Source organism: Heloderma suspectum, chromosome 12 (assembly GCF_057233095.1).
Source record: "Heloderma suspectum isolate Gila_16-S chromosome 12, 16-S_ref, whole genome shotgun sequence".
Taxonomy (NCBI): domain Eukaryota; kingdom Metazoa; phylum Chordata; class Lepidosauria; order Squamata; family Helodermatidae; genus Heloderma; species Heloderma suspectum.
The window spans coordinates 21,064,393-21,090,651 of record NC_139469.1 but is presented as its reverse complement, the minus strand read 5'-3'; the positions used below and the strand labels follow the sequence as shown (position 1 = coordinate 21,090,651).

Here is a 26,259-nt window from a genome sequence, read left to right as displayed (position 1 = left end):
CCCTTTAAACAATAGCAGCATCATAAAGGCTGCCCCCTCTCTAAAGCTGCTGAAACGAAGAGACTTTGTGTATGTGGGGGTGGAGCGGTTGTGTGAAAAGGGTTGTGAGTTCTAGTACTGAAAATAATTTCGAGGCGGAGCATGTGCTCAGTCTTGCACCTGGTCCTTACTTTGAAGTCTAGGTCTGCCCCCCCAACCAGTATTTTGCATCTGGACCCATTTGGTGGATTTCAGGGTTCTAGTAAAAAACACAAAATCAAGTCCCACAAGCTTGAAGTCTGCCCACTCCTGGTCTATGGTGTAGGTCATGGGTAGGCAGAAAGGAGATCTGGATGTACTGGTAGATCTCTGGATGTCTTGCAGTGGATTTGCAAAGATTTCTGACTCCCATTTGTTTAACAGTAGCAGTAAAATGACCCTTCCTCTCTGCTGCCCAAAATCGTACTGCTGAAATGAAGAAAGCGTGGGGTAAACAGGTGTGGATTTTTGTGTTGGGGGACTATGAGCTCCACTCAAGTTGTGTCACTCAAAGCCCATGCTTGAACCCTGGATTTTAAAATTCTAAGCATGTCTTCTGCATCAGCTTACAGTTTGTGGATTTTGGGGGTTCTAGTAAAGACGAAGAGTGGATCCCACAAGCCTGAATGGCCTATGGTCTCTAGGGCAAGTGAGCTGGACCAAAGATCTCCCGGTCTTCCCATCTATCCCATAGTTTTACAATTTGGTTCTGCATGTCCATGGACTGGAGAGAGTTGTTGGTTTCATTATTTTAGAACAGCATGCTGGCTGGGGATGTTGGGAGTTGTAATCCAACACTGTAATCTAGAGGACACCAGTATCAGGAAGGCTGTTTGAGACAAATTTATTTTAACTGTTGTTGTTTTTATCTGGTGAGGGCCCAATATTAGTGAGGCATAGGAGTTTTTTGTGCTGAGGATGCAGCCATGCTGGGGTGGTTAATTCTTTTCTTTTCACGTCACCAGCCTTGGATACCTCTTTCCATTAAATCTGTTGTCTCAGGCTGTTCTTTCTGATCCCTTGGGCGTCTGGTTCCATGTCATAACATAGCCAGTTAATTGCAGGCATATTTATACGATTGCCTCTTAAGCCTGCCTAAATTAGAAACAAACCATCAGACTTCTCCCCCTTCCCCCAAGAACTGCATCCTTTAATTTTTGATGGTTGTGATGTTGCCTTTCCATTGGAGGAAAGATCGTAAAGTATTAGGGTCCTGATCCTGTCAAAGTTGAACGCGATGGGAATTCTGAGAAGACGTGCTTAGGATTGTGCTTTTAATGGCAAAAAGTTGGATGGGTGTTTAACAGTACAATCTTATTCAGAAGGGAGCCGCACTGTGTTCAGCAGCCCTTACTCACAAGTAAGTGTGTTAGGACTGCAGCCAGTGGAGACTGGTGGCTCTGATTCCGGTGGGGTTCTGATTCCATTCTGGGTTTTAGTCAGAACCAGCCAGAACTCTGAAGGAGCTATCCAAGGTGCTGAATATTAAAGTTCTGGCTGGTTCTGACTAAAATCCAGAATGGAATCACAGCCCCACCAAAATCAGAGCCACCAGTCTCTACTGATTGCAGCCTGACTCCTCCTGTTAAAATCAGTGGGACTTAAGTGCTCTGCGTTTTGGCTGCATCATGGCACAAGCGTCTTCTCTTCAGGCGTAGAAAAGAGGTGGCTAAGGATTAAGGAGCTACTGCTCAAATGTATAAAATCAATGGAAGTAGAGAGCCAGTGTTCACTTTTCGGCAGATACGTTTAACCTGTCTTGATCTGTGCAATTTTCTGTCCAAAGGATGTGGCAGTGGTAGAAGAATTGTACCACACGCGCGCAAACATCTATTGCCTACTTGGACTAGCACTTCAGGGACTTCATCAAATGTCTTTGCCAGCAACTGCTACCTGGTCCTTTAAAAAAAAAAACACCTAGAGAACCCAGGGATGTATTTATTTATTATTATTAATTATATATTTAATCTTCCCAATAACCAGTGTTCTCTGGGTGGATTGCAACACCCAGACGTAGACATCACATTTATGGAAGATGGTCCATGTCTGAAAGTGAATTAGTAGCTTTTAGCCAATGATGAATTCATCTTTGGGCAGATCTGTTCCAGAAGATTACATTGCCAGAACAGATTGACTGGGGAAGGAGAAACTCTGTTAGTTGGCATCCTTCTGTGCTGATATACATCCTATACAGCCTTGTACTAGTTTAGACTGTTTGTCCAACTAGCCCAGTATTGTCGGCTCTGGCTGTCAGCAGCTCTCTGGGGTATCAGGCAGAAAGAAGTCTTTCCTGTGACCTAGGGATGTATGGATTTTATTAAATCCATTCCGTCTGCGTTTTGTAGATTGTCAGGTGTCTTTCATTCTGTCATCCACTCATAGATGGAATCAGATTTTTAAAGTGATTTTTTAAGAGATGTGCAAGGATTTCATTCCACATGCACGAGCGCTCATTAGCGCTGATGTGAACTGGCTGTAATATGCATTAGCGCAAGTGAGAATTTGTGCCCCCTCATTAAAAAAAACGGTCTGCAAATCAGCGCAATCCACGCTTGGAAAAAGCTGGTCCACTGCGGAATCCGCAGATAAGATTCGTAGAAATCCAAACTCATTTGAATCTGTTGCAGATTTCTCCAGCATCCCTACTGTTACCTGATCCTTCTAATTGGAGATGCCAGAGACTGAGCCTGGGACCTTTTGCAGGCAAAACCTATGCTCTACTGCTGAGTGCTGCACCCTCCCCAAGTAGAAATTTGTAGCATTGGCAGAGCAGGGAGAATGCTTCTGCAGTAAAGTTGGGAATTTATTGGAGCCATACTCTCTCATTTGTAGACATCAGTCCTGCAGACAGACCCCTTTGCAATTCCTAAGTCGCATCAGATGGATGAGGCGTGCGGGTGGCCAAGCCCTCTGGATTTTTCCATCTTTGGATATTGAAGGTACATCAGCATCATGTGGCTGTGGCTACTTTGCTATTTTTCTTTGCATGCCATTAACCTTGCATTTTCATTGCCCAGCCGATGCCAGACTACACTTGGCATACATGCTGCCCTTATTCTTTCTGCAGTGTTTTTGGTAGTAAAGTTAGGGCCCTCCCAGATGTGAAAATCCTGGCTCAGCCCATGAAAAATCTTTGCATTCTGACTTCATGGCAGTGTATTCAGGCTTCTCTTTCCTTGCTTCCTTGTTTGAAATCCTTGACATATCTTTAGAGAATAGATGACTGACATGGACATGCAGTTTATGATTGGGACCTGCCACAAAATGTTGCAGTGTGGAATGCTCTTACTGCCCGACAGCCTGCCATGCCCTTTTCAAGGATACTCCATTACGTTTCCGCCATGGTTTTCTGTCCTCCTTCAACAGACACTTGGCTGCTTTGGGTCTCCCACACGCTCATTAGGTTTTTTTCCCCCTCTAAAAAAAGGTTTTGGTACTTATGCAAGCCTTTGGGTTCCCCCAAGTCAGCAAATACCTCCCTCTTGTGCATGGGTGGTGCCATTTCCCTACGTAAGGATTGGTACTCAGCAAATGAGTTTCCTATTAGTATATAGCAGCTTTCTCCAACCTGGTCCCTCCAGATATTTTCATCTACAACTCCCAAGATTCCTGACCATTGTCCATCATGACTGGGATTGATGGGAGTTGAACTCCAAACCATCTGGAGGGTTGGGGAAGGCTGGTAGCATGAAGTCATGCAGGACATGGAGAATGCAGGTAGAGAGAAATTGTTCTCCCTTTCCCATAATGATAAAACTTGGGGTCATCAAATAGAGTTGGTGGGCAGTCAACTCAGGACTGACAAAAGAAAGTACCACCACAGCCAACCACATCCTGGTGTCCTCCAGATGTGTTGGATAGCACCTCTCCTGACATGAACCTACTCAGACACTATGATCAGCATCTGAGGCCTTCCTCCAAGTGCCACCTCCAAGGGAGGCCTAGAACATGGCAACAAGGGCCTTCTCAGTGGTGGCCCCCCAGTTGTAGAACAATCTCCCCACCAAGGCCCGCCTGGCACCAAGACTGTCATCTTTTCGGCGTCAGGTTAAGACTGCCCTCTACTCCCAGGCATTTTATGGTATATGATGGGGCATTTATGTCAGCTGTCTTGAGCAGGTCTAGTATTGAAATAGTTCCTTGAAATTGTTTTGAGCTGTTTAGGGAGCAGTCCTATGCGGATAGGCGGCCACTTCCGAACACGGAAGTAACCACGGGTCCAATGCACGGCAGGAGGAATGCAGAGTGGATCCTCTTCTCCATGTTCCAGCTGTCCTGCATTCATGGCTAGATGGCTGATTTTGGCTGTCTAGCTGCAGGAAGTTGGAGTGCGGGGTGGAGAGGCCGGACAACACATAGGAAGTGTCATACCAGCACTTTGGCACTCTCCACCCCGCCCCTGGGAACGCCCCCTTTTGCCCTGCTCCACACTGCTCTTATGAGCACAGAGCCCGGGGGCAATCTGTGCCGCCTGTGAGACCAATCCTGTGGCCATCTAGCAGCCATAGGATTGCGCCCTTAAATGCTTTTAAATTTTGTATGTTAAAATTTTTATACTGTGTTTTATTATAATGTTGTATCTGTGGTTTGTCATTTTTGTGAATTGTTGTGGACCACCCATCACCCCACAAGCATTGCCCATGCTGGCTGGGGATGATGGGAGCTGTAATTTTAAGACATTTGGAGAGAATCGGCTCAGGGAAGGTCATCTTTAAAAAAAGAGGATGTGTGGGATTTCTTGTTTGCGTTGTTATTGATGAGACCAGAAGAATTGAGCAATACGTCATCTCTTTCCCTTAGAATCTAGGATTTTACTGCATATGTCAGTGGGAGTTGTGCGAGGGATGATATGAGGTCAAGCACTTAATGAAGCTTTCTGGAGTTGTTATACTTGCTGACTTAGAAGCTGGGAAGAGAAAGTTAAATCGCATTATATGCGGGAGCCCATAAGTGTGCTGCATTTCTAAGGGCGCAATCCTATGCATGTTTAGACACCAAAAAAGTCCTAAAACTCCCAGCATGCCCCAGCCTGGGGCATGCTGGGATTTGTAGGACTTCTTTCCCGTCTAAACATGCACAGGATTTTGCCCTGGTGAGTGTTTTTCACAACCCTTGTCATTTTGCGTTCAGTGTTTTGTTCTGTTTTGAGGGTTGTCAAACTAAATAAATAAATCCTTTAACACTTGTAACCCACCTTTTCCCATAGCAACTACAGGAAAGAGCCTGAGGGCCGAATTCTTGCAATAATTCTGTATGTGGCAAGACACATTTATCCTGCGCCCTTGCATAGATTGCACTGTAATTCTTGCATGCAAGAGGCCCCAACATCTCTGCCGCTAAAAGATAGGTAGTGATGGCAAAGTTCCTTCTCTGCTTGAGCTCCTAGAGCAGGGTTCCCCAGTGTGGTGCCCACGGACACCTTCAATGGTGCCCACTAAGCTCTCTGCTCCCTGTCCCCTTCAAAACAATTTTTTAAAATAAAAACCTTGCAAAACCTTAAGAGTAGTCTTCTTTCTCACCCTTTCTAGTCACAAATTTTGCTCTTTCTCTCCCCCTACTTCTTTGCCTTGCCTTTTCCCCTCCCTCCTTGCCTCCAGCCTCACTATTTCCCCCCAACTCTTTAGCTCACTGTTTCTCCCCCTCCTAGCCTCTAGCCTTCCTCCTTCTCTACCCCTTTGCCTTGCTGTTTCTCCCCTCCTCCCAGCCTCTAGCCTTGCTCTTTCTCTACCTCTTTGTCTTGCTGTTTCCTCCTCCCTCAACCTCTAGCCTCACTATTTCTCTTTAGCTCACTTTTGATGAGCCAGGCCCCCATGGCAGCCATTATGTGACTAGCCACATCCTCCATGGAAGCCATTTTATGGTGGTGCCCATGGCAGTTTCTTAACTTCCCAAATGTGCCCACAGGCCCAAAAAGGTTGGGGATCCCTGTCCTAGAGAGTGTCAGGAGCCCCCTACCTGCCTCTTGCAGTCCCCACCAATAGCCAACTCAGGACACAGATGACGAGGAATTATTTCCGAGACTTTATTCCTTTATTCCTTTATGACTCTTTCAGATACTAATCACTAGCGCCAAAGCAAGGAACAGCACTGGGGAAAGATAGCAGAGTAGCCTAAGCACCAGGTAAGGCAGTTGGTCCCCGTTTGAAGGGGACCCACGGGAAGACCCTGAACTTATGGGCTAGGGAGAGATCCTCCCTCTTTCCCTTGGGTCCTCGGGACGCGACCATTGTTTGCGTGCCAAGCGAGTGCTTCGCCTCCTTTCGGTGCCCTCCATCTGTCGTTGCTCCCTGCATCTGTGCTGAGCGTCCAGCAAGCCCCCTCCAGCGCCCTCTCACTACTAGGGTCACTATCTCTCCCAGGAATGCTGGCAGGAGGAATCTCTGCCAGCTGCTGTGCTTGTGAGAGATGAGTGAGCTCCTCTCCCACGGATTGCTGTTCCTCCTCAGAATCAGAACTGCTCTGGGGCTCTATGGGCTCAGTTTCCACCCGGACAGAGAGTGGCTGCCAATCAAGAGTAGACCGGGGTGTTGAATCTCTGTCAGCCCGAGGACCAAATTCAATTTCAGAGACGCTCTCGGGGCCCACATTCCAGTGGTGGGTGGAGCCGAAGGCAAAAGGGGCAGGACCAAAATACTACCACAGTTTGGATTATTTATTTATATATATTTTTGTTGTTACATTTTTATCCTTTTTTCCTCTTGCAAGAAATCCAAGGTGGCTCACGTATTCCTCCTCCTCTCCACTTTATCATCACAACAACCCTGTGAGGTAGGTTAGGATGAGAGTCAGTGACAGGCCCAAAGTTACCCAGTGGGCTTCATGGCTGTGTGGGGACTAGAACCCAGATCTCTCGAGTCCCAGTCCAGCACTCTAACTGCTACACCATACTGGTTCTTACTGTCAGGAAAAGCTCCTACTGTCAGTAACTAAGCCTTAGGAGAGACATTTCAACCGTTTAGAATGGGAAAAAACTGCGCAATAGCTTGGAAACAACCAAACAGTCGGCTGGGGGAAGGGGTGGTACCTGGGGAAGGCGATGTAGATATCTGAGGAACCCTGGAGATCGGGATCCCAGGTCGACTGGATTTGGCCCACAGGCCTGAGCTTCAACCCGCCTGGAATTGGCAATCCTGGACTAGATGATCAAATAGTCTCTTCTGCTATAAGGCAGCTTCCTATGTTCCTGTTCTTCCTAATGTGGATCAGTTGCTGTCATGCAGAGTTGTGCTTGGAACGAGTGAATGAATCTCGCTATCAGCTCTCTGGTGGCTGGCTAACCCTTCAAGCTCGCCTTTCAAAAATGCAGCACACACACACAAATATAAGCCCTAATAGTCCACGTTACAGAATTCCCAGTGGGCTCCCATTGCTGGCTATTGCAGAGGGCAGCCCGAGGTCACAGTCCTCTGGGGACAGCTCAGGATGCAGGTGGCAGATTGCGTGATCGCAATGTTCCCCCAAGTCAAAAACTCCCTGCTTCAGGAAAGCTAGCATTTTGGGGAGAAGGGTTATAGAGGAATGTCAGAAGCTGCCAGGTCAGAATAGTTGTCCACCCCATGGCAGCCATTTTGTGAGAGCACCCACACCCCTCTCTCGAATTCCAGATATGCCCAAGGACCCCCAAAAAGGTTGGAGAACCAGACTTGGCCCATTATCATCAATTTGGATTGCCAGCAGCTCTCCAGAGTCTCCAGCAGTTGTCTTTCCCATCAGCTCCTACCTGAGCCTTTTAACTAGCCATGCTGAGGATTGAACCTGGAGCGTTCTGCATGCAAAGTGTCGGCGCTGCCATTGAACTATGGTCTCCTGCCAAGGGTTTCTCCTTCTAGCCCAGCCTTTCCCCCCTGATGCGGGCATTTTTTTCTCATGCATGAGGTTTCCGATGCAGTTGGCTCCAAGCATGCCTCTCTCGGTGCCATCCGTTCTGGTACGTGACACGCAAGTGCCCTGCTCTCAAGAGGATGCTCTCTGCTGCCCGTAAATGTATCACAAGGGCTTTGGCAGTGTCTTTCCGTTTTCAATTATTTATTTGCACTTCACTCAGTTTGCCAACATGGGCCTCTGCTGTTCCTGCTTCTTGGCTCCAGCCGTGTCTGTTAGACGTCAAGATATGCTGTCCATTTTCAAAAAATAAAATACCCCAAAGAAACAAATGCGTAAACTCTTAGATTGGTGCAGCACAGTCCTATATGTGTCTCCTCAAAAGCAAGTTATACTGTGTTCAGCGGGGCTTTCTTCCAAATAAGTGGGGCTTTCTCCCAGATATTTTTGACTACTGCTCCAGCCAGCATGGCCAATAGGCAGGGATTATGGGAGTTGTAATCCAAAACATCTGTAGGGTGCAAGGTTGGGAAAGGCTGGTGTGTAGGATTACAGCCTTAAAATTGGTTTGCCACTGACTCCCCAATTTTGGTGTAATCCCACTGGGGTCAATAGCGTTACTCTAGAGAAAGTGCTGATTTGTAACACACTGACGCATGTTAACTGGAGTAAGTTCCACTGTGTTCAAGTTAACACAAGATGCAGGAGAAATAACTATGGCTGGATCTTATTCTGATTCTATTCTTTTAGTACATTAAAGAAGCTGCAGTTTTAATTAGAATAGTGACACTGTTAGGGTGTGTGTTCAACCTTTTCTAACTGTAGTATTTTTCTCCCTAATATGCCCACCCGAGAACTGAGATCTGTTGGAGGGGCCCTCCTCTGTGTCCCACCAGTATGAGACATACACTGTGGTGGGACGTGAGAGCGGGCCTTCCCCGGTTGTGGAATGCCCTCCCCTTGGAGGCCTGACTGCTGCAGACATTGGTCTTGTTTCGATGCCAAGTAAAAAGATCGCTTTTTACCAAAGCCTTTGAGAGCTAAATGCATTCCCTAGCACATTGTTTTAACTGTTTTATTGTTTTAGAGTTTAGCTGGTATTAGCTTGTTTAATAGTTTAATATGTTTTTAGGTGTTTGAATTATTTATTGTTTTATACTGTTTAAATTGATTTTATCTGTACGCCGCCCTGAGATCTTAATGATATAGGGCGGGATAGAAATGTTTTAATAAAAATAATAAGTGTAATAAAAATAATAAATAAATATCCCCCCCCCCCGCATTAACTCCCCTGGGGGGGAAATACAGGTACCTCTATTGTGCCTGTCTCTCCCACCCCCAGATTCCAATTCTGCATCCCTGCATCATGTATGTCTTGGCCCCTGGTCCCTAGTTTTGCGAGATTTGCTCTCTGTTTGCTCTCCATGTGTCAGGAATCATCTACAAGCCAATGCTGATGTTAACCAACTCTTAAAAACAAGGGCAAATCTTTAAAAGAATTAATGGGCCATTTTAATATCTTAATGTTAGCAGCATGTAGGAATGGGATGCACATTTTAAAGTCAAAGAAAAACAAAGGGGCCTCTCCTATGTTAAGATTTCTAGTACGGCCTTCCTCAACCTGGTGCCCTCCAGATGTGTTGGCTAAGAATGATGGGAGGTGTAGTCCAACACATCTGGAGGGCAAGACTGCTCTAGTAGAACATAGGAAGCTGTCTTATACTGACTCAGACTGTTGGTCCATCTTGATCCATATAGGGCTTGGTTTCCAGATCCCTTGCCAACCTGGTCACCATCCTCTGGGTGTGTTCCAGTTTGTCAAACTGTGGTGCCCAGAACTGGAGAAAATACTTCAGATGTGGCCTGACTAGTGGAGAATAGAGTGGAATTATTGCTTCTTGTGATCTGGACACTATGCTTCTGTTAATGCCGCTTACAATTGCTTTAGCTTCTGCATCACACCGCTGGCTCAGGTTCCGCTTGCAACTGGCATGTTGTTTGTGGTTTCAAGTGAGGGTAGAGCAACAAGAAAAATAACAACAGGTATTTAAAAAACGTGAAATGTAAGGGTTTGACGTAGTGTATCAAATGACAAATTCAAGGATAGATCAGATGACAACAAGGGCAGCCGGGATAAAAGTGGCATTAGAATGTTAAAAGTTTGTGATTTTGATTCAGTGGAGGTTTGTGCTTGTATTCAGAAGGCCGTAACATCTCACTTGAAGGTGCAGTTGATAAAGACTGCAAGTGAAATGAAGCTAATTGCAAAAGCTGTTTGGTACTGCTGGTTTATATTTATATTTTTGCTATGGTTTTGGAGTGGTTTGGCTTTCTGCTGTCAAAACTGAGGCAGATAGTGTTAAAAACACCATTACGGGCGTAGTCTGTGTTAATAGGCCACACATGAACTTGCACTTGGAAATGTACCAAGAATGTGTGTCTAAAGCCAATGGATTAAGCTGATGGCCTTTGAAAGTTGAATGGTTAGGGGAGTTTAACCCCAGGGATAAGATTTCGGAGCTCTTTGTGTCCTTTGGAATAGGAGTTGGGACATGGGAGAACTGAGCCCGAGCCCCATCTCTGCCACAGCCTCTTTGGCACTGGGGAAATTGTTCTGCTTCAGTTTCTCGTCTTTAGAATGGGAATAATAACCAAGGCCGGGGAAAGGAATCAAATCAAAATCCTGCCTCCAAAGTACTTCCATGGTGTGTATGAAATAAACTGTGTATGCAAACTAATATCATATTTGCATCTGTTTGCTTATGGTATAATTTATTCTCCTGCTATTAGTGGCAGGGTGACCTGGGGATCAAGGAGCACTGCAGCCTATTTATTTATTTTACTCCTGAAATATAAAACACACGCACACTTTTCTAGCCCATTGCAGCTCATGATAACATATATAAAGCCATGCAGTAAAAAGTGCACTAGTACAATTGTCTAGGGGTGGACGAAAGTCACTTACCTGTCCTCGAAGGACGTTCGCGGTAGGGGGGAGGCGCTTCGCTGCTCCCCCCGCGAGTTCCGGCCCGGGGGGGGAGGCTTCCCGCCTCGGCCCGGCTGAAATTCAGGCCGGGGGGGAGGCTTCCCGCCTCGGCCCGGCCGAAATTCAGGCCGGGGAGGAGGCTTCCCGCCTCGCCCGGCCGCGAATGCGAAAGTTTAAAAAAAAAAAAAAACGCCCCCTGATAGGCTACGTGATGATTCACGTAGCCTATCACGGCTAGATCTGCAAAGTCAGCCATGATAGGCTACGTCAGTCGTCACGTAGCCTATCACGGGTGACTTAAAAAAAAAAAAAGCACATACGCTAATGGCGGCCCCCATAGGGAGCCGCCATTCGCGTTCCTTATTTAGTTGCTGTAGTCTACGTAAATGTTTACGTAGACTACGGCGAAAATAAGGGCAACGCAAATAGCGTTGCCCTTATTTTCGCCGTAGTCTACGTAAACATTTACGTAGACTACAGCGACCAAATAAGGAACGGGAATGGCGGCTCCCTATGGGGGCCGCCATTATCCGTACACACTTTTTTTTTTTTTTTTAAAGTCACCCGTGATAGGCTACGTGACGATTGACGTAGCCTATCACGGCTGACTTTGCAAATCTAGCCGTGATAGGCTACGTGAATCATCACGTAGCCTATCAGGGGGCGTTTTTTTTTTTTCTTTTATTGCAATGGCGGCGGCGGCAGCCGGTCAAAAGACCGGCTGCCGCTCCCGCCCCGCTCTAACACCCGCCGAACCGCCGGCCGGACCCACCGCCGGGAGGGACATTCGGCGAAGGTAAGTCCCATCCCGGGGGGGGGGGTGCGGGGGGTGGGGGGGGTTCGGAGGATTTCTCCCCGAAACTTGTTCGGGGGGCTGAACACGTTGGCGCTCGGCCCCCCGAAGTTTCGGGGAGAAATTCTCAGCCAACCCTACAATTGTCTCAATTTTAAAGTGATTTAAAACAATTGAAAGTCCATTAAAATAACCAGCAGAGATTCAAACAGCACTTTAAAATGTGACAAAGGCCTCTTTGAATAGGAAGATGTGATTAAGTGTCTTCCTGAATGCTGGAAGTGAGCTGGGCAAAGATTCCAATCAACTGGCCTAGATTAGCCTTCCCCAACCTGGTGCCCTCCAGATGTGTTGGACTGCAACTCCCATCATCCACATACTATATGTGAATGATGGGGTTGCCATTTAGCACATCTAGAAAGAACCAGGTTGGGGAAGGTTGGTCTAGGTCTAGTACAGCAGCAGTAGGCAGATGCCTTGAACTACAATTCCCATAATCCTACTGGCCACAAACTTGTATAGGTTTATGATAAGAACGAATCGTTATGTAAAAACATTGTCCTCATGAGCCCCTCCTTGCTTTTAATGCCTCTGGGAGCCAATTCAAACATTCATTTGCTCAGGTAGTACGTTTCTCTTGCAGGACTGTACCACCTCAATTTTCACATGATCAGATGTTTAGTTGGCAGTGTCCCTGCTTGAGAATGGTGCTGCAGGTGACAAACCGCCCAGAGAACTTCGGCTATGGGGCGGTACAGAAATGTAAATAATAATAATAATAAATAAGCATTACACATCAAATCCTGTCACCAGGGCTGGCCCTATCATAAGGCAGAGTGAGGCAGCTGCCTCAGGCCACCGATTTGGGGTGTCATGAAAGGGCAGCAAATTCTAAGTATTTAATGTTTTTTTACTGTTGTATTTTTACTTCCAGGGAGAGATGCTTGTGGGATATTATGCTTCAAGTGCCAAAATAACTTGACCAGCCTTGGATAATATGTATCTTGACTTTATTGGGACGAGGGCGCCATTTACTGCTCAGTCTCAGGCCGCCCAATGTCTTGGGTTGGCCCTGCCTGTCACAGAGTCCAGTCAAAATTCGTGGCTTTCTGCTTACATATCTCCCATTTCTCTGCTTGTTCTTGTCCCATGCAGAAGTTCATTGAATTTGAAGATGCACTGGAGCAGGAGAAGAAAGAGCTGCAGATACAGGTCGAGCACCTTGAATTTCAAACACGGCAGCTGGAGCTGAAGGCCAAAAACTATGCAGACCAGAGTAAGTAGAAAAGCCATGTAGATACTGATGTGGGTTTTCCTATGCAAATTAGGCTAATTTGGATGGGGGAACTTGCATCAAAAAATGCATCAAAAAAAATTCTGGTGCCCTAGAGTGTGATCTAATTTAGCATGTTTATTTTCCTTGTGTTTAGTAAATAGTAAAGTAATATATAATTCCTTGTCCCGATACACCAGCCTTCCCCAAACTGATGTCCTCCAGATGTTTTGAACTACATCTCCCAGGATTCTTGCCCATTGGCCATGTTGGCTGGGGCTGATGGGAGTTGAAGTCCAAAACATTTGGAGGGCAAGAGATTAGAGAAGGCTGCAGTACACTTTAAGTATTTGACCTGAAATAGTTGAGAGGAAAAATTAAAACGGTAGGGCACAATCCTGTGCATGTTTGGACAGAAAAAAGTCCTACAACTCCCAGCATGCCCCAGCCATACTGGCTGGGGCATGCTGGGGGTTGTAGGACGTTTTTCCGTCTAAACCTGCCTAGGATTGTGCCCTAAGTGTTATATTATTTAGATTTTGAAAACTGAAATACTTGTAAAAACATAAAGACAGTATTATGTACTTCCCGTATGTTGTTTAAATTTCAGAAAACAACCAAGGTACTGAATAAATAAATTTTGCTATAAAATTCTGAGTGTCATGAACTGTTCATGATGTGCTGATACCACTCTTCTGAAACTTCAAAACTGCCAAGCTTGCCTTATATCATATTTGGAATTGGCATCCATTGTTACTAACGAACTTAAGAAATGGACAATGTTCCACTGAAAATTTAAGCTCTGGAAAAATATCTGCCCCACATCTCAGCATGTGCATGATTTGGCTGTAGTCCTGCGCATGATGTGTGAGTTGGGTTGAATTCATTGGGGCTTCCTTGTATGTATAATTGATGGCTGAGTGCATGTTCCTCTAATAAGTTTGGGCAGCCTGGTCTATGAACCTGTGTCTCCACTGTGGTTTAGCCTTGGCAGCAAAATCTCATGGACGATACTCAGCTGAGATGTAATAGGTGGGGAGGGAACCCTCAGGAACTGCATTATTCCAGGTCGGTCTGTTTGTCCATATATTTATTCTGACTGGCGGCAGCTCTCCAGGGTTTCAGACCTGGAGGAATGGACTGTAGCACAGTGGTAGACCACGCACTTTTCATGCAGGAGGTCCCAGGTTCAGTCCCCAGCATCGCCAGGTAAGTGTGGAGAAGACTCCTGCCTGAAACCCTGGAGAGCCGCTGCCAGTTAGTGTAGAGACAAGGCTGAGCTAGATGGACCAAGAGTCTGCATGAGACAACTTCCCGTGTTTATTTATTTATTTTTAATTTATTATTACATTTATATCCCACCTTTTTTCCTCTTTGAGGAACCCAAGGTGGCGTACATAATCCTCCTCTTCTCCATTTTATCCTCACAACAACAACCCTGTGAGGTGGGTTGGGCTGAGAGTCTGTGACTGGCCCAAAGTCACCCAGTGAGCTTCCATGGCCGAGCGGGGACTAGAACCCAGATCTCCTGGCTCCAAGATATGGGCTCGGCTAGGCCTCCCCTCCTCATCCTAACTGAGTGCATGTGTGACACTTTTTCTTCAGGGTCTCTAAAGGGACTCACAGCAAAGTTCTTGTACAGGGGCAATTAACGTATATTTTAATATCTTAATTAAAAACAATAACAACACATATGTAATAATTTTACATGCATAACAGTTCACTTATCACTAAAACAATAAAACAGAGCACAGCCTTCCCAAAGTTCTGTCTTTAGCTTGAGTCCACAACAAAAATAGAAATAAAACTTCTCGCTGAAGCTTGATTTTTGTATTAGCCGAAGAAAGAAAACCATCTCTACTCAGTTCACTCCCGCTCCGCAGCCATCTTCTCAAGGTGGATGAGTCTAATAACACAGGAGCAAACTTTGCAAACAGCCCTTTATACAATATAAAAAAGCATAAACAAGGAACTCATAGTGTTGGTAAAAAAAATCATGACTCTTTAAAAAACAATTCAAAAGGAAACCTCCCTACTAACCTGTCTCAAGGGTTCAGGGTCTTACAGGGAGGAGAAAGCAAGCTGCTTCCACACTGCATTTTGGTAACTGCCTAAAATGGTGGCCACTCTCTATCTCACACCTTTATTGAGCACATGCAGGAATATTCCCTCAGAATTCCTAAAGAAAAGTATACAGTGGATTACACATGTCCTGCTCTAAACTGAGTCTTAGCTTTTTGCTAAGCAAATACAAGGACTTATACAACAGAGCAGTCAATTTAGGAAGCGAATGGTCAGTTTTATCAGACACAGAGGTGCTTTTCCAGAGCAAGGTCTGAGGCACAGCCAAAGTCAAAAGCCAGGAGATCAATCAAGTAAAAACACAGTCCAAAAGCAGAGTCAGGTAGAAGTCCAGAGGTTAGTAGCACACAGGTCCAAACACACAGCAAGGTCAGAGAGAAAACAGGATACAGAGACTAGAGCTGAAGATCAGATATTGGGGCTGTTCACACAACATACTAACCCACACTCAGTGGTTCAGTGTGGGTTGTACTGAACCATGGGTTGTTTGTTGAACCATGTTGTCTGAACACAGCCAGGGTGGCTTGTTAACCATGTAGCGTGGCTTATTTTTCTCAAGCCACCTTGAGAACGCATGGTTTGTTGTTGGGTTGTTCAGGGTGGTTAACTAGCCACACTGCAGAAGCCATGCTGCATTCAGACAACATGATAACTCACCCTGCCAGAAACACACTGCATTCAGACAGCTCACTATCCCACAGTTCAAAACAACCCGTACTCAACCACTGAGTGTACATTAGCCTGTTATTTGAACCCAGTCATTGTTTCCAGCAGCTCTTAAGTTACCAGTGAGAGCTGATATAGCTAGACCTACTAGAGCCCCACCCAGTGCTCAGCTGCATCACATCAGAGGCTTGTCAGATGTCCTCCACATGAGGAGAGCCTGACTTATGAGTAATCTTCCTCAGTACGTGAGCACTCCTTCGCCTGGCCACTGTCCTATCATGGATCTTAAGGTGCCAGCATTCTCAGGGGCTAGGTGTTGGCCATAAATCCCTTTCTGCCTCAGAAGCTGAGCTCTCTGCCTCTGCAGGAGGGATATCCAAAGGCATCACCCCTGAGGCTGGTGCCAGGGTCTTCTGAGGGGCCAACTGGCTCCGAAGGTTCTGGCTCCTTCTCTGAAGATGACTCCAGTGGCAGCATGACACCTGGAACATGACAGTGCATCAGTTACTCACTGCTTCAGGGGCTCCCTCCATTTGAGGTTCAGCGGTGACCATGGCTGCAATCCTGTACATACTGACCTGGGAGTAAGCTCTGTGAAAGCACTGGGATTCACTTCCAAATAGACATGTAGAGAACTATGCTGTACTGCAGGGTTAGGTAACCTGGTGCCCTCCAGATGTCTTGGACTACAGCTCCCATCAGCTCCAGCTAGCATGGCCAATGGGATTGTGGGAACTGTAGTTCAAAATATCGGGAGGGTACCAGGTTTCTGTTAAACCTGTTCCATGCTAGATGGACCAAGAGTCTGTATGAGACAACTTCCCGTGTTCCACACAGGGGTCTTTCCCAGCCCCACTTGGAGGTGCCATAAATTGAACCCAGGACTTTCTGCGTGCAAAGCCCATGCTGCAAGCAGAGTGAGGGAATTCTACTCTTTTGTGTGTGTTTGTGGTTTTGGAAACGAGGCAATAGTAGCTAACTCAAGGTGCTTCCAGACGGACGGCTCCTAACGTTACCAATCCAAAGGCATTGTGTGGATTTTTTTCTGGTAAGAAAAAAGATGGGAGAAGTGGTGGAAAAACACAGGAGGGTTACAAACTGAAGACAGTAACATTCGGATCCCCGTGAAGGAGGCAGGGCGATTGCCTAATAAAGGCATCGTCTGGAAGCACCCTGAGACGAATTAATCTGGTGTAAAAGGGAGCAATTTGGTGATTGTGTTCTCATTCCTCTTGGAGATGGGGGGGTGCTGTTATTTTCCTTCTGGAATTGATAGATCAAATTCTCTTTCTCCTCCCCTCTCTCACCTGTCCCCCCTCCCCTTCATTGAACAGTTTCTCGGTTGGAGGAGCGGGAATCAGAAATGAAGAAGGAGTACAACGCACTTCACCAGCGCCACACAGAGGTATCCCATCATCTCATCTTCTCTAGGTGTGGACAGTGGACGTCAGCCTTACACAACCCAGCACCCCGCAGATGCGTTGCACTAGAATTCCCACCATAACCAGCCAGCATGGCCAATGGGAGTTGTAGTCTAGCACACCTGGAGAGGCCCAGGCTGAGGAAGGCTGCTGTATTTGCAGGTCTGGAGATAGATCACAGAATGTCAGATACATGTGTGTTTTAAAGTGTCAAGAGGGGTCTGGAGCTAATCAGTGCCACTTTCCCTATTCTTTTTGCTTTTTTCCTCCTCCCTCCCAATCCCTTTTCCTTTTGTGTTGCGTCTTTCCGATCGTGAGACCGAAGGCGCGGACTTGAAAGCAGGGATTTGTTTCCTGATGCTTGCACTTTGAAATAATAATTTATTACTATTTATTTATCTAAAGCATTTTTACCCTGGTCTTCACCTGAAAAGGCTCCCAAAGTGGCTTGCAGTTATGAAGAACTGGACAGTCCCCACCCTCGGTCTTACAGTTAAAAAGACACGACACAAAAGGAAAAGGGATTGTGTGGGAGGAGGAAAATCGCAAACTCCAGGCACTAGTTCTTAGTTTTGAGGTGTGTTCTCCTGACACCTGAGAAATCAATGTCAAAGCCTCTTCCCCACCAAGGATTCCTAGAAATTGTAGTGTGATGAGGGACGAGGGGCTGTTTGGAAAGCAGACGTGCTGTGGATGTAAAAGAGTGGAGAAACCTGTGGCCCTCCAGATGTTGTTGGAATACCACTCCCATTATCCCTGACCCTGATAGCTGGGGCTGGTGGGAGTTGGAGTCCAGCGACATCTGGAGAGCCACCAGTTCCCCACCTCCACCATAGAGGAGAGCCACGTTGCCAGTTGTTCTCTCCTCCAGCGAAATGGCTTGCTTCAAATAAAATGGTTGTACAGAAGATGAAAATGGCAAAATGGTAACTCATAAGGCAGGGATGCAGAACCTGTTTGAGCCTGAGGGCCAAATTCCATCTCAGATAAGTTCTCGGGGTCCACATCCTGGTGGTGGGCAGAGCAGAAGGCAAAAAGGTGAGGGGCTAGCGCCAGGAAACCACCAAATGGGTGGTTGGGGGAAGGGGTGTGGGGCCTGGGGAAGGGGCCATTTTGGGAACCTTGGAGGGCCAGATTTGCCCCCTGAGCCTAAGGTTCTGCAGCCCTGCTCTAAGATACATTCAGGATCTGGGTTGACGGCAGTGTTTTCACCCTCCTTTTGCAGATGATCCAAACCTACGTGGAACACATTGAGCGATCTAAGATGCAGCAGGTTGCCGGGAATAGCCAAAATGAGAGCGGTCTACCTGGGAGGAGGTAGGGGTGCATCTTGGCTTTGCCCCCGCGAGAATGTAGGTGACCTCTGAGCTGTGAGTGTGCATTTTGGGGAGGGGGGCAGACAATAACCCAGTCTTCCATTGGCCCTTGCATGTGCTCTCTGAGTGATTGGCAGAAGTTCCTATCGGCCTCTTCACGGCTGGCTTCCTGGATTTGGTTGCAAACCAGACGTCCCTTCCAGGCAGACTGTACCTTCGAGCCTCAGTCATTTGGGAGTATCCTGGAAGATGTGTGTCATAGAATCATAGAACAGTAGGGTTGGAAGGGGCTATAAGACCATCGAGTCCAACCCCCTGCTCAATGCAGGAATCCAAGTCAGAGCAACCCTGACAGGTGGCTGTCCAGCCTCATCTTGAATGCCTCCAGTCGGGGAGAGCCCGCCACCTCCCTAGGTAATGGGTTCCATTGTCGTATTGCTCTAACAGTCAGGAAGTTGTGTGTGTGTGTGTAATTTAGTAGGGATATTTGGTGGCAACCTGGCTCTGGGGTCCCAGGTCTTTGTGGAAGAGTTGCAGAGTGGTGGGGGAAGGTGCAATTTGAAGCAAGGGAATAGTGGGTGGGGCTGGCCCCCCCATAGCTCTCCTCCTTCCAGATGTTTCCCCTGGTGATACAGCAAAAACTGAACAGCAGCTGTGGAAAAGGGGAGGCTACAGGGCAGAATGCTGGGGGCATGGGAAGGATTAAGCACCACCCTACTAGCCATGCCTCTGCTTCATATCCCACCAGTGGAGGCTGGTGGCTGTGATTTCAATGGGGCTGTGAATCCATTCTGGGCTTCAGCCAGAAATCTAATGGAGCTGTCCAAGGTGCTGGATCATATCCCCAAAATAGGTTCAGCACCTGGGATAGCCCCTTTAGAGTTCTGGCTGAAACCCAGAATGGATCCACAGCCCCACCAGAATTAGAGCCACCAGCCTCCGCTGAATCCCACTCCCCTTGCCCATCACTTGGCAGCTGCTCAGGATCCAGGGCTGGGTCTCCACCAACCACCTATTTCCTGGCTTGACCACCCTTGCCTGTGTGCTGTGCCCCACACTGACCCACTGGGCAAACTAATTGCTGCCAGAAAGCAAGAGGGCAAGCAGAAGAGGTGTTTTGTTCCCACAAAAAGAAACCGTTCCAGAGCATTTGGGGCATGTAGGTCCTTCTTCAGGGAAATTTAGTGTGACCAAATTCAGCAACGCTGTTGTGTGTCTCGACTGTTCAGCCTTGCTCTGAAATACAGTCGTTTCCAATTGTTTCCATCATTTCCACTCCAGTTGGAATCTGGCACACCCTGACTTAAAGTTGGTTACACCAATTGTACCACTATCAATTTTGTTTTGTTTAAAAACACACAAAGAATGAGAAACAAAAAGAGAGAAGGAGACGTTGGAGAATGGATAGAAAAGGAAAAAAGAGTTTCTAGGCGGGGAAGAGAAAAACAGGGAGAATAAAAATGGGCACGTGGGGAGGAACATTAGTGGGTCTCATGTCACATATTGGGGCTAAAGATGGTTGAAGACCACTGCCTGATCCAACATCTTATTTCTAATGTACTGCTTCCCTTATTTTAGCCGTCCCAAACCTGGCATCTTCCAGTTGTTTTGCGCTACAACTCCCATCAGCACCACCAAGCATGACCAGTGGTTGGGGTGATGGGATTTGTAGTCCAAAACATCTGGAAGGTGCCAGGTTGGGAAAGGCTGCCTTTAATAGAATCCTGGCTTTTCAGGGGCCAGCAGCAAGCATTTCTAATGTGAGGTTGCTAGAGGCCATAATATTGGCAATAATAATGTGCCTTCCTCTCCCCACCTCTTCACTGCCCCATAACTCAGTGGGAAGCGGAGCATAATAAGGCTTAGAATGTTTCCAGCCACAAAACTGTCTTGCTCTGGTTTCAGCCAAATGTGCTCTTATGCAGTGGATGAGGACGGGATGGGCATGCAGTGGAGGAAGGGAAATAAAAAATTGTGACGAACCAACCAATGGTTGAGATAAGGGAGACAAGGGCACTGCCAGTTTCTTGCTCTGGATTGGTCAATTGAGCCGTCTTCTCTGAGACCCTGTGGGTGCTGCTGGGGGACTTGCTTCCTGGGAAGAGAGAAGACCACACTTGGGCAAACATCCTGGGAGCAGGGCGGGAGGCATCCTCCCATGAGTCTCCCGTGGCCAGCTAACCAGAGCCAGGGGCCTTTGTCCTTCATGCCAGGCTGCGCATTGTGCGCATATGGCTTCAGAGCTGCACACTTGTCCCACCATGAACTCCCCCCCCTTCCATATGGCTTCTCGTGCATCTTTTTCTGTTCAGCCTCCGAGAGAGGCGAGATCATGTTGCACACTTTGTAAGATACATGTGCATGTGTGTGCGCTATGTGCGTGTGAGAGAGACACAATATGCCTCACCACTTTCTAGATTATTTGTGTATGTTGTTGCACTTTCTGGTGTGCTTGTGGGGGCAGGTTGTGCATTTCTTGTGACTTGCTTCCATTGATGTGTGAGCTCCTGGCAACTTGCGGTCTATGTTATGTCATAGTTTTTGCACTGGGGCAGATTTGCGGGTCACTTCTTGTAAGGAAGGCTGTTTATTGCAAAGAGAGGGGGCTGGTTCACGCAGTCCGATTCCCCTAGATGTGAGCAGCTACAGCTCACTGTTCATTTGTGGAAATGCTAGCAAATATTATCCTGATGGAGACTTTTATTAATCCCACCCGCCTGTCAAGGGCTCCTTGGAGGTCTCTCTCAGTCTAATCCAGTAGCCAAGTCCAGACACAGACAAAGAGATTCTTTTCAAAGCTTTATTCCTCCTTTACAACTTAACAACTCTACTATTAGCAACTAGATATGAGCAGCAGAGTACCTATGCCCTAAGTTGGAACAGTTGGTCCCTGTTTGAAAGGGAATCACTGGCAGACCCTGAACTTAAGGGCTAGGGAGAGTCCCTCCCCTTTTCCCTTGGATCCTCTGGGCGCAACCGTTGTTTGCGCGCCAACCGGGCACTACGCCTCCTTTCCGCGCCCTCCATTTGGCGCCGCTCCCTGCGTCGGCGTTGCGCGTCCAGCAAGTCTGCTTCCTGCGCTCTGTCACTCCCAGGACTGCTATCTAAGCTAGGAATGCTGGTGGGAGGAATCTCTGTCAGCTGTTGGCCCTGAGAAAGAGGAGCATGCTCCTCTCCCAGGAGCAGCTCCTCTTTCTCAGAATCAGAACTACTCTGGGATTTTATGGGCTCAGTGTCCACCCTGACACCGCCCCAGTTCTCCCAACCCTGCCACAGTAAGGAGAGGAAGAGGTCAATGTAAAAGAAGCTGTCTGCCCTTTAATGGTCTTATCTGTGTACATCTGGATTATCTGTTTGGGCTAGAGATGTGAAAGCCTGGAAAGAAAACAGAAAAAAATTGAGAGGAAAAAATTGACCCTCCCCCCAGATTTTTCCATTGTTTTTTCCAGGGATTTTTGGAAAATTGGAGGGGGGATGGGTTTTCCTCCTAATTGTTCTGTTTTTCCCTAAGCGTTCACATCCCTACTTTGGGCTAGTGTCTCCTGATATGATTGCAGGTGGGCACACAGCTCAGAAAAAGATGGTGTCTCCTCACTCATAGGGGAAATTGACAGGAGGCTAAACAACACATTATATCAGGGATCCATGATGGTCTTTATTTTTTGCATCAAAGCAGGTGAATTGGAGTTGAGCATTGGTGCTGGAAGGGCTTTTTTTAATCATTTCTCCCTGCATCAGTTTCCAGTTCTAAATCAACCCTCCTGCTCAGCTGCAGTTAGCTGAGCTGGGTGGAAAAAAAACTACAGGCGCAACCCAGCTTACCTGTCATTTTTCCCAGGCAGAGGTAAACAGTTGCTTCTGGTTCTATCCCACAACACCCAGCCAGGAGAACGAACATCTGGGGCATCATTTCCCTCAGGTTCTCCAGATGTCATTGGACTATGGTTTCCATCATCCCTGGCCAGCATGGCCAGTGGTTAGGAAAGATGGGAGTTGTTGGACGACATCTAGAAACCCAAGATTGGGAAAGGCTGGTCTAGGTGGTCATGTCCTGAACCAGAGAGAGAGGGTTCCTTTTCCTTTTGTGTAGGTTTGCTTGCTTTGCAGAATTTATTATTCAGGGCAATGAAGCCATGACTACTAGAAGGTCTGTTCAGTCTCCTCACCTCCCTTTTCTGGCCTCTGAGATTTCACTGGGCCGCTACTGTCTTAAGGACTAGAAACTTGATTTTAAACAAATGAAACTTGAAATTCTCAAGACACAGAATTCATTGCCAGAACCAAACTAGACGTGATAGCATAGATCTATGTGTCTGAGCCTGGATGGAACATGCAGAAGCTGCCTTATACCAGGGCAGAGTGACTGGTGCATCAAGCCCAGTATTGAGTACTCTTGACTGATGGTGCCTCTCCAAACTCTCGGGCAGAAGTCTTTCCCATCACCAGCTTCTTGGTCCTTTTTTTAACTGGAGATGCAGGGGATTGAACCTGGGTCCTTCTGTGTGCAAAGTGCTACCACTGAGCTACAGCCCCTCACCGATCACTTAATATGCAGGGTGGTGGTTCAATATAAGGAGCAAAAGGAGAGCACAGGTGAGGGGAGTGGAGCTCTTGCTTTCCCCACAGTTTACCTCAAGCCCCTCTCTCAAAGCACTTTTCTCTTGGCCAGGCTTGCTTCCTAGAGCCTGGCGAGAAGAAAAAGGGATGAGGGAAATGGGCTGGGGGGAAGTAAGCAGTGGCCAGGGGTGAGGGCTTTTGGCCAAATGGTCCTTTTGTTCCTTAAAGGTCTTTTGCTACTGTCGCAGTGTCAAATTAAAGCAAGCAGCTCACAACTAAAGGTATTTACAGAATAGAGCTGAGTGCTACAAAAGGCCTTAAGAGAAAATAAAAGCTGCAAAACGCACGTTCTTTTAACCTAGCTGTACTTAGACTTCTTCAGGCTGCTTCTTCCTGCTCCCTCTTCAGGCTCTGGTCTCCCCAACTCTGGTCTTACTGGCTCTCTTGCTCTCTTTACATACGCTCCTCCCTCAAAACCAAAAGTACTGCTTCAAACCTGAAGAAATGAAAGTTACCTAGGGAAATGAAACTACTCCTCTGAGGGGTAGCCCCTCCCAACAAAAACTCCAGGCCGCTAAGCTTGACCTTTTTTCCCCGCTTTGCCTCTCTAAGCCTCAAACCTTCACAGGCAGGTAACAGTTTAAACCAGGACTGTGTCATGACCTCTAGCCCTCAGGGCTTCCTGTATGCAGCAGAAGATTCTGATGAGGATGAGGCACAGGGCTTCCTTGCGGGTTGGACAGTCATTGCCTTATTCAGGGCCCCTCTGGCCAGAGGGTACAGCCTTGCTTCTGGCTCAGTGGATGAGTCCCCAGCAGCACCTCCATCTCTGCAGCCTCTCAGAAGTCTCAGGCTACAAAATCAGATGAGGGCCCTTTAACAATCCAGTTAACTCCTCCAGGAGGGGTGGAGTTAGCCATACCACAAGGTTTGTCAGCCTACCTAAGACTTCAGTTGGCTTTAGCTCCCTGCTGAGACAATATCCCCCTATCATCCTAGTACGAGAGAGTTCCAGCCAGTGGGACCCCCTTGGAGCTATCCAAGGTCCTACTTCCTTCTTGCCTTGATCTTCTGCCGGCTTCCCTGCAAGCCTCAAGGGACTACAGAACAGGACAGACTGAACCAAAACCCTCCTCCCTTTTCCCGCCCCATTTGCAGATGACAGAAGTGAGGGGGACAGTTTGCATATTTCTGGGAGGATGGGGTGTATTTTGAGGAGGGCTTGCACGCGTGAAACTTGCCACTGCTCCTTCTGACTCCATAGTTGCTGGCCGCAACCTTCCATTTCCCACCATGCCCCTGGAACAATGGTGCATTCAAGGGCCATTCTGGGGGAAGAAATGGCGGCTGCCATCCTCGGTGCTTCTCAGAACAATGCTACACCATAATGTCACATCGTTTCAGGCATGCTATGGAGAATTTCAATGTGAAATTCACCAGCAGTGGTGAAGCCGGGAGGACAGCAACGTCACCTGTGCTGCTGTTGCACTGACGCAGCTAACCCCAATTGAAACAAAAACAGGAAATACATTACAGTGACCTCTGTTAAATTGCCCCCATAAATGCTCACCTCTTTTGCACCCACCCCTGAATTTCGCTGAACGTTTGCGATTGAGAACTTACAGCTCAGCCCAAGTTTAAACCCATAGATATACTGCTATCATCTCTGGCTTGGCCCCCAGTTTCTATGTAAGTGTGATACAGTTGTAGAACACATTCAGCCCTGCCTGATTTTGGTGCTAAAGTGGAATTGCTGGGATGAAAACTCTGAAATGCAAGCTCCAGAGCGAGAACCTTCTGTGCTGACACCACTGGCTATGTGGTTGCCCCCTTCAGCAGCACAGGCAAGGAGGGGCCAGAGCTGGATCAAAGATGTGCACTCATGTGGGGTCAAATGTGCTCACCGAGCACCTCCACATTCCTGAAAGAAATGTTCTGTGTCGATGTACCCTTAAAGTAGGGGTGTTGAACCTCTGGCTCATGGGCCAAATCTGGCCAGCTTGGAGTCCTAGTCTGGTCCTCCAGGGTTCCCCAGAAGACCATACCCCCTTTCCCCAAAACAACAATCGTTTGATGGTTTCCCGGCTTTTGCACAGTTGTTTCCCATTCTAAAAGGTTGAAATGCATCACCTAAGGTTTAGTTCCTGGCAGTAAGAGGTTTAAGCTAAAATATGCTGGTAAGTTTGGCCCTGCCTCTTTTGCCATTGGCTCCACCCCTGTTTTCCTTTGACTCTGCCTACTGCGGCCCCCAAGAGCTTCTCGGAAATGGATGTCAGCCCTCAAAGAGGCCCAACACCCCTGCCTTAAAGGGACAGGCACCATCTTGGGTCAGGAGTCAGCTACTTAGTGTGATTGTATCTGTGTATCATTGTGTCTTCTGGACCCCCTGCATGTTTGTGAGGCTGGGTGCCAATGTTTCCATCTCTGCTCAAGCAAGTATTTGTATGAGCACGTAACTACATGTGTGTGTGTGTGTGTGCGTGCTTGCATGACTTTTGCACTCTAATGGTTGTTCTCTTGTCTTGCTTCTTGTGCTGTTGCGTCTCTCTTGTGTTGGCTGCTCTCTGTTTGTTACTTCAGTCACCGCCAGTCATGGAGGAAAAGGTAATTCTGGGGGAATCTGTGTCTCTTGGGGGTGGGGGCTGTTGGCAGATGAGGGATTTTTTTTAGTAGCTGTGCAACCCTCAGCCACATTTTGCTTTGCTTTGTATTGACACGGGCCAAATTGGTGAATGGAGGTGGCAATATCTGTTTCTCTAGTTTCCAAAGAACCGTCAAAAACATTCCCAGATCACATCAGGCAGGAACATATGTTTAACAAGGGGCAAGGCCCAGAGTTTGAATCGGGCCTTGTGGAAACACCTAACTTCCCAACCCAGCGGACTGACCCCGAGTGCTCTGTTATGGCCTATCCACACCAGTTCAATGGAATGAAGAGACAATGTCTCGAGATGTTGAAAACATATATATAGTTTTATTCCTTGAAGTAGCCCACCCCGTTTCGGCCCTGTGAGATATATATGGGCCTTCTTCAAGGGCCAAAGCAAAAGCAGAAAGGGCCCCAAATGCATAAGTATACGTTTAAAAAATAAAATATTCAGATTAAAAATTGTTACATTAATCACACTGCGATAACGCACGTGTATACTCACTCTCTATTTCAAAAAATGCCTGCAGAGATCTCTGAAAAAGATACGTCTCCAAGATTCCTGTGACTGATGACATGTTTGATAGGCAGTAGTTTATATCTCTCTGATTACATGGATAAAGCGTGTGCGCTCTCTCTGTCTCTCTCATACATGATCAAAATGCATTGGGCAACTTCC

The 26,259-nt window shown here is 47.2% G+C and overlaps 1 protein-coding gene across 2 annotated transcripts in view; it reads left to right on the top strand.

Moving 5' to 3' along the window:
- The window catches only part of MAPK8IP3 (mitogen-activated protein kinase 8 interacting protein 3), a 101,848-nt gene that overhangs the window by 2,155 nt on the left and 73,434 nt on the right, over positions 1 to 26,259 (top strand). The window contains exons 2-5 of one of the 2 annotated variants that reach the window (XM_084818663.1): positions 12,774 to 12,894; positions 16,974 to 17,044; positions 18,286 to 18,377; positions 25,514 to 25,537. In XM_084818663.1, coding sequence (XP_084674789.1) covers positions 12,774 to 12,894; positions 16,974 to 17,044; positions 18,286 to 18,377; positions 25,514 to 25,537 — 308 coding nt within the window. The remainder of the gene's footprint in view (positions 1 to 12,773; positions 12,895 to 16,973; positions 17,045 to 18,285; positions 18,378 to 25,513; positions 25,538 to 26,259) is intronic. The other variant, XM_084818664.1, reaches the window with a different exon arrangement.